General features: G+C 49.9%; 1 protein-coding gene across 1 annotated transcript in view; it reads left to right on the top strand.

Moving 5' to 3' along the window:
* bmpr1aa (bone morphogenetic protein receptor, type IAa) overlaps positions 1–8,163 on the top strand; it is an 8,807-nt gene extending 644 nt beyond the window's left edge. The window contains exons 2-11 of the mRNA XM_035399939.1: positions 1,136–1,301; positions 2,053–2,155; positions 2,455–2,554; positions 3,106–3,202; positions 4,270–4,408; positions 4,554–4,746; positions 5,170–5,467; positions 5,985–6,160; positions 6,351–6,481; positions 6,748–8,163. Of these exons, the coding sequence (XP_035255830.1) occupies positions 1,136–1,301; positions 2,053–2,155; positions 2,455–2,554; positions 3,106–3,202; positions 4,270–4,408; positions 4,554–4,746; positions 5,170–5,467; positions 5,985–6,160; positions 6,351–6,481; positions 6,748–6,873 (1,529 nt within the window). The 3' untranslated portion in view covers positions 6,874–8,163. The remainder of the gene's footprint in view (positions 1–1,135; positions 1,302–2,052; positions 2,156–2,454; positions 2,555–3,105; positions 3,203–4,269; positions 4,409–4,553; positions 4,747–5,169; positions 5,468–5,984; positions 6,161–6,350; positions 6,482–6,747) is intronic.
* Positions 8,164–8,415: the final 252 nt, after the last annotated feature.

The following is an 8,415-nucleotide window of genomic DNA, read 5'->3' as shown; positions in this document are numbered from 1 at the left end:
GGAGAACTGGGCTTGTAACTGAAAGGGCATTACCAGTGTACCCTTGAGAAAGATACTTAACCTGGCTTCCTTTAGTGTATATCCCGCTGTATAAATGCATACTCTGCAAAAGGATGACAGTGTCTGCTCAGTGCTGATAATGTAATGTCATGTAATGACCCATGATCACTTTTTGTAGAACGTGTAGGTTTTAACCCCAGTCAAATTCCCATAAAAACTGGTCCCCCTTCCTGCGTCTGATTGGCTACACAATCCGTTGTATCCCCTACCTGCAGTGATTGACTTCCCGCTGAATTCTCGGGGGAGGGGGGGGGTGGTGGAAACACAGGTAACAGAGTGGGGTAGTGGCATCTCCAGACGGTCGATCTCCAGTGCATTTTGTGAAGGAATTTACAGACTGTGAGACTAGTTTACTGCTGTGGTTGGTTCTAGCTAATTTTAGCTAACTGTCTGTTATAGGTCAGTGGTTTGAGTTTGTTTGAGTTGCCACCTTCAGCTGGAGCCCACCTGCGAGATTTCTGATTGGTCAGGAGTAGTAACTGACGTAGCGCTGTGCTGTAAGGCTGTGAGCAGCCCGGTCAGGCCCACAGTTCCACATGGTTATTAAGCTACTGATGTGGTGTTTTAGCAGGGGTGGAAATGGCACTGTCGGTGCGTGGCACATTGAGCAGTTCCCGGTCGTGCTGTATACAGGTGAATGTGGCGATTGGGAGCCACCTGCTGGTGGATGCTGGGCATTGCACTAATCTGCTTCTAGTGAAAGCTAGAATGGCTGGACCTGCTCTGCATTCATTGACAGTGCCATTTTCATCACTGGTTTAGTAATGCAGTACTGGTCGCTGGCTGTCAATTGAACCTTTTTATCTGACCTTTATACATGTTTGTGTCAATGTGAGTGTGCTTTCGATCGGCCTTTATGGAAGGACGACGGAGAAACATATCGCGTTAGTTCAGCCTATAATCCTGACGTTCCCTACGTTGTGTCCCTGTTAACATTGTGTTGTGTTCTCTTCATGTCCTGCCTAATGCAATGTAAATGCTATGTAAAAAGTTGTGTACGTTGCTCTGGATAAGAGTATCTTCTAAATGGCTGTAATGTAATGTCTGTCTCACCTGTCCCCCCGCCCCCCCACAGGTGGGCAGAACCCTGACCATGTGCTCCACGGCACGGGGGCGAAGCACGGCTCGGACCCCAAGCGGCCCGGAGACGACGCCACCGTGTCCCCGGAGGACGCCGCGCGCTTCCTCAGCTGCCACTGCTCCGGCCACTGCCCCGACGACGCCAAGAACAACACCTGCGAGTGAGTGTATATACACACACACACATACACACATATATACACACACACACGGAGACGCGCACACGCACGCACGCACACACACACGCACTCACGCACACACACACGCACGCACGCACACACACACACACACACACACACACACACACATACACACACACACACACAAGCATGCATGCATGCACACACGCATACATACACTCACGCACTCATGCACATGCGCACGCACACACACACACGCACACACTCACACACACGGATGTACACACACACACACACACACACACATACACTCACTCACATACACACACACACATGCACACGCACATACACTCACTCACATACACACACACACATGCACACGCACATACACTCACTCACATACGCACACGCATACGCACACACAGGCACACAAACATGCATGCACGCACGTGCACTCATGCACATGCGCACGCACACACTCCTTGCACACAGAGACACACACACATGAATGTATGCTCTCCACAGCATATCTCCCAGCTACTTGGTTTCTACTCATCTGAAACCTTAATCAAAATAATACAGATGTCCTTTCGACGTACATGTAAATTATCTGTTATGCATTTATACAGCAACACTTGAAAAATTTGAGACGTGAACCCTCTTATGATGGTGATGCTCATCATCATCATCCCAACACTTGACTGTTACAGATATTGCTTGTGTGTGTGTGTCTGCCTGCTTCTAATCCATTGTTTGTCTCTGTATGTTACAGGACAAATGGCCAGTGCTTTGCCATTATCGAAGAGGATGAACATGGAGAGGCTATCCTTACCTCTGGCTGTATGAAGTATGAAGGCTCGCATTTTCAGTGCAAGGTACTGGGAAGGGTCACGAGAGCTCTTTTATTCCCTTACTTAATGTTAAAAGTGTAAACTACGGAAGCATAGTTGTGAAATACAGTATATGTATTATATTCATAATACATCTGAGTTCAGCTGAAATGCTGTTAGCCTGGACAGTTAGCTCTTGCCTTGCTACTCTGTAAAGACTCTTTGTGACAGTTCTCTGTAAAAAGCGCTATACGAATATAATTGGATTAAATTGAGTAGCTCTCCTGAGGCAGCGGCTAGCCACGCTGTCCTTCCTCACGTCTCGATCGGAAACGTTTTCCCAGGATTCCCCCCGAGCGCAGACGAGGCGGACCATCGAGTGCTGCCAGACGGACTTCTGCAACCGGGACCTGCAGCCGACGCTGCCGCCGGCCCTGGAGCCGGGTGAGGGCTCCACACACCGCCGTCCCAAAAAAACAAAAAAAAACCTGCCGCCCCGTTCGGTTCCCTTTCACCCCCGGAGCAGGGTGAGGGGCTACGGCAGGCTCCACACGCCGTCCCAAAGAAAAACAAAAAAAACCTGCCGTCCTGTTCGGTTCCCTTTCACGGCCTCTGCTGTGATCATGTGACCGTTTTTCCCCTGTTCACGCTCCCCCAGATTACTGGCTGTTGCCATGGTGCTGAGATCAGAAAGTCTCTGTGCACAGACCGTTTTTTAAAAACGTTCTAACATGAGGCATTTAGCAGATATGCTTCTCCAGAGCGGCTTTCAAATGGCTTGCTTTCCATACATTTTTTGCATTCACAAAATTAATATCTTGAGGCGATTTAGGTTAAGTACATAGCTCAAGGAATACAGTGGCACGGCCTGTGGGAGGTGCTCTAGAGCCACGCGAAAGGAATGCGTTACATTACATTGCATTTCGTTTGGCAGACGCTTTTATCCGAATGCGTCTGTGGTCCTCTTTAACCCTTGACCCCCGTGTGTCGTGCAGATCACCGTTTCGGCAGTGCCCATTGGCTGGCCTTCCTCATATCGGTGACCGTGTGCTGCTGCACTCTCATCGCCATCACCCTCATCTGCTACTACAGGTACGGCCCGCACGCGCTCTTACAGGGGGGGGTGGGGGGAGAGGGTGCTGTGTAAGTGCTGCTTGTGTTTTTTGTTGAGATGTTTTGGCTAGAGGACCGTTCGTGTCTGTGTTTTATGTGAGGCTTGCCTTCAGAAACTGATCCTGGGTAAGAGACAGCGATATTCTGAAGGCTGCTTTGGATTGGTTTGGAAGGAGCTGATTCTGGAACAGCAGTTTTGTGTATGTGTGTGTGTGTGGGGGGGCGGGGGGGGGAGTGATTGGTGATCTTTTTCACACTATTTGATGCTGATACTCTGATTCCATTGGCAGAGAATTGTTGAGGTATGTTGGTCTAGCTGTGGTATGTTAGGTTGAGGGTGTAGGGACTAGCTGTGGAGTGTTAGGTTGAGGGTGTAGAGACTAGCTGTGGAATGCTAGGTTGGCAGTGTAGAGACTAGCTGTGGAATGCTAGGTTGGCAGTGTAGAGACTAGCTGTGGAATGCTAGGTTGGCAGTGTAGAGACTAGCTGTGGAATGCTAGGTTGGCAGTGTAGAGACTAGCTGTGGAATGCTAGGTTGGCAGTGTAGATACTAGCTCTGGAGTGTTAGGTTGGCAGTGTAGAGACTAGCTGTGGAATGCTAGGTTGGCAGTGTAGATACTAGCTCTGGAGTGTTAGGTTGGCAGTGTAGAGACTAGCTGTGGAATGCTAGGTTGGCAGTGTAGATACTAGCTCTGGAGTGTTAGGTTGGCAGTGTAGAGACTAGCTGTGGAATGCTAGGTTGGCAGTATACAGGTTAGCTGTGGAATGCTAGGTTGGCGGTGTAGAGACTAGCTGTGGAATGCTAGGTTGGCAGTATACAGGTTAGCTGTGGAATGCTAGGTTGGCAGTATACAGGTTAGCTGTGGAATGCTAGTTTGGCAGTATACAGGTTAGCTGTGGAATGCTAGGTTGGCGGTGTAGAGACTAGCTGTGGAATGCTAGGTTGGCAGTATACAGGTTAGCTGTGGAATGCTAGGTTGGCAGTATACAGGTTAGCTGTGGAATGCTAGGTTGGCGCTGCTTCTCACCGCTTTGAATGGCTTCAGGTACAAGTGGCAGACGGACCGGCAGCGTTACCATAGAGACCTGGAACAGGACGAGGCCTTCATCCCCGTGGGAGAGTCCCTCAAAGACCTGATCAACCAATCCCAGAGCTCGGGCAGCGGGTCCGGCCTCCCCCTGCTGGTAAGCCAATCAACGCGCTGTCACCGGCGCCGTGAACCCCCCCCCCCCCCTCAAGGTGCCGTCACCCTGAGAATAAACTCAAACCGGTGCTGACTTCCTGTTCCTCCGGCTCAACTTCCTGTTCCCCTGGCTCCCGCCCCCCCAGGTGCAGCGCACCATCGCCAAGCAGATCCAGATGGTGCGGCAGATCGGGAAGGGGCGGTACGGGGAGGTGTGGCTGGGCCGCTGGCGGGGGGAGAAGGTCGCCGTCAAGGTGTTCTTCACCCGCGAGGAGGGCAGCTGGTTCCGGGAGACAGAGATCTACCAGACCGTCCTCATGAGGCACGAGAACATCCTGGGTACGTTCCGGATGACCCCCGACCCCTTAATATCATTGGTTATTACCTTTTTTGTCATGTGACATAGTGGTTAGAGCTTCTCTTCTGTTAGTTCTTCACCTGATGGTTCTGTAGTTTGAGGGTAAATAATGGTTGCGTTCTTTAGTACGTTTAATGAACATTTACTATAAAAACCAAAGCTGTCACCCCCCTCTCACGTGCAGATCTTCTGATCATCAGTCACAATAACAATGATAATCAAAGAAAGCAAGTAGTATTCACTATGTCCTGTTGAAGCCATTCTTTTAAAAATGTTTGTTAACATTTTGTTCTGCACTGTTACCAATAATTAGATGTCCATTTGATGTTTTCAGTTCATGGCGTATTAATTTTCGATACGTTCATATTTCATATTTTTCGTACTCATCTGCTTTCTCCTCCCAGGGTTCATTGCGGCGGACATCAAGGGCACCGGCTCGTTCACGCAGCTCTTCCTGATCACGGACTACCACGAGAGCGGCTCGCTGTACGACTACCTGAAGTTCACCACGCTGGACACCAAGGCCCTGCTGCGGCTGGCGTACTCGGCTGCCTGCGGCCTGTGCCACCTGCACACGGAGATCTACGGCACGCAGGGCAAGCCCGCCATCGCCCACCGCGACCTCAAGAGCAAGAACATCCTGATCAAGAAGAACGGCACCTGCTGCATCGCCGACCTGGGGCTGGCCGTCAAGTTCAACAGGTACTGATCCTGCCCGGGAGTCTTTCAGCGCTGCCTGTGTGACCGGGAGCTGAGTTCACTCACGTGTACGCAACCACCCATGCACACACACACACACACACGCACACGCACACATCCAACCAAACACACATTCGTGCACAGACACATGAGCATGCACACACACATGCAACCAAACACACACATGTGCACAGACACACGCACACATGCAAGCACACACACACGCAAGCCAACCACGTAGAATTTCTGGTACAAAAATTTAGAACGGGCATTCATGTGTAGGCGTGCACTCCTGCACTCACAAGTGTAGCACTCCTGCACTCACAAGTGTAGCACTCCTGCACTCACAAGTGTAGCACTCCTGCACTCACAAGTGTAGCACTCCTGCACTCACAAGTGTAGCACTCCTGAGGCCATACAAGGACAGGTGTTCTCACTCACTGCCAAGGCTGTGCTCCCCGTGAACCACTCCCATTTCACCCAGGGCTCCTCCCTCCTCTCCCTTCCCTCCCCCTGTCAGTGACACCAACGAGGTGGACGTTCCCCTGAGCACCCGCGTGGGCACCAAGCGCTACATGGCTCCCGAGGTCCTGGACGAGTCGCTCAACAAGAACCACTTCCAGGCCTACATCATGGCCGACATCTACAGCTACGGCCTGCTCATCTGGGAGATGGCTCGGCGCTGCATTACTGGAGGTGCGTTTGCCTGCCCTGGACGTGTGCTGGGGTTGATTGGTCTGGTCTGAACGGTGCCCGCCCTGGGACTGCACACAGCTGGGCTTGATTTGATGTGAGCTCTCTCTCTCTCTCCTCCTCCTCCTCCCACCCCCCCCCCCACTCTCCTCCTCCCTCCCTCCCTCTTCGGGCGTGCGCTGTCTCTCCGCAGGTATAGTGGAGGAGTACCAGCTGCCGTACTACGACATGGTGCCCACGGACCCGTCCTACGAGGACATGCGGGAGGTGGTGTGCGTGAAGTGCCTACGGCCCACCGTGTCCAACCGCTGGAACAGTGACGAGGTGAGTCAGAGGACCCGCCGTTCAAAATGGAGGAACAATGAGGTCTGTTTAATTAATTAATGGCATGAAGATGATGCTCATTTGGTCTTAATAGCCGTAAAGACCAAATGATCAAATTGAATTTCTCTCTCTCAGAAGTGTGTTCTTTGGGGATTTTAATACGACTTTGTAGTGTGGTATTTGTGTGACTCTCTCTCTCTCTCTCTCTCTCTCTCTCTCTCTCTCTTCTTCTCTTCTCTTTTCTCTCTCACTCCTTCTCGCCCCAGTGTCTGAGAGCCATGCTGAAGCTCATGTCTGAGTGCTGGGCCCATAGCCCCGCCTCTCGACTCACAGTTCTGCGGGTAAAGAAGACCCTCGCCAAAATGGTGGAATCTCAGGACATCAAAATATGAGCGACTCACAACCTCGCAGCCACACCGGGGAGGAACTCGTTGCCGTTTCAAAAGGTTATGATTATGAATTTATTGCTTCACCTCGAGAGAAGGGGGCGGAGCTGGTGGGACAGGGACAAAGAGCTCAGCCCCACCCCTCAGACTCGATCACTGACAGACGATTGGTTCAGAGACAGTGCTGAGACTAATGGAATCTCACAGACAGCCTGCCATTGGTTCTCCTTGCTCTTTCAGCATCGGAATTCTGGGAAATTGGAAGAGAAGAACTGTGATTGGTGCTTTCTGTGAAAGCCATAGACTACATCACATGGGGGGGGGGTGGTTTGGAGGGAGGTGGGATTAAAAGAAGAAACAACATAAACAGGAAATGGAGCACTTCACCGGCGACACCAAGTCAGCAAAAGACATTACCTGCCAATTACATTTTTTTTTTTGCCTGTTTACATGCAAGCCGTCTTTGTTTGTACCAGGACAATGTCTTTTTCCTGCCATATTAAAATATATTTCCGACTCTTAAGTATAGTAATTATAAAGGAAGGTAACAGGAATCAATTTGTATTTAATATGTAAATAAATCATTACTAGATGCTGTGCCTATACGAAAAAAAACACTTTATGCTGCAAACGTCTATGGTTGGTTTCCAGTGTGCAGTGCATCATGGGACATCCTGGGACATCCTGGGGCAGTGGGGCTGTGCCTGAATCACAGCAATGGCTCAGTGTGTTTAAGACAACGGACCTCATCCAGTACGAGATACACCTAGTATACAAAACAAACCTTTTCACGTTTTATCGAGGGAAAGAAAAAGAACAAGATCCGAAGAATATGGCGAACGAAAATCGAAGGTTTTTCTTGTCTAAAATTGATTTGTAAAATATCGTATCCTGTCCAGTCTTCAACCTGTTTTTTTTATTTTTTATTTGTCCCTTTGTTCTGTAATGTCTATTGTGGGAGAAAAACTGCATGTGAATAGAGGAGGGTAAGGACAGGCAAGAATGCAGGTAGTTTCTTATGGTGGGTGTGTACGCTTGGTTCATTTAAACATGGTTCTGAAAGCTTCCGGGCCAATCACAGGCTTCCGGCTACTGCACAACCGTTACCTCCACCGCACGCTGCAAACGGACGTCGGCTCAGTTTCGTTCGTATGGCACTTTTTAGAGACACTGTCACTGAGACGCTTCGCGTGAAAAACAGGAAGTGGAAAAACTGTGGAAGACCGGGCCCTCAAATCCCAGTAAGAGAGGTTAATAAGAAAAAGGAGAAAAAAAAATCTTAGTGGAAAGGGGGGGGGGGAAATACTCAAACGGTGCAGAGAAAGACCCCCCCCCTGTGGGAAGGAATTTCCAGTAGAACCTCGGCTTAGAAGGGGGGGGGGGGGCATCTTCCACTGGCCAGCATGCCATTTTAGTTTTTCCTTTTTATTGAATATGAAAAAGAAAAATATGCACACCCTGAGCAGGCCATCAACTGACAAATTGCAAAGAAAGGACTCACACTCATATTAACTCAAATAGTACTTTTATTTATAAAAAATATATATA

Source organism: Anguilla anguilla, chromosome 18 (genome assembly GCF_013347855.1).
Source record: "Anguilla anguilla isolate fAngAng1 chromosome 18, fAngAng1.pri, whole genome shotgun sequence".
Lineage (NCBI taxonomy): Eukaryota > Metazoa > Chordata > Actinopteri > Anguilliformes > Anguillidae > Anguilla > Anguilla anguilla.
The sequence above is the reverse complement of the archived record's forward strand: the minus strand, read 5'-3'. Positions and strand labels throughout refer to the sequence as shown.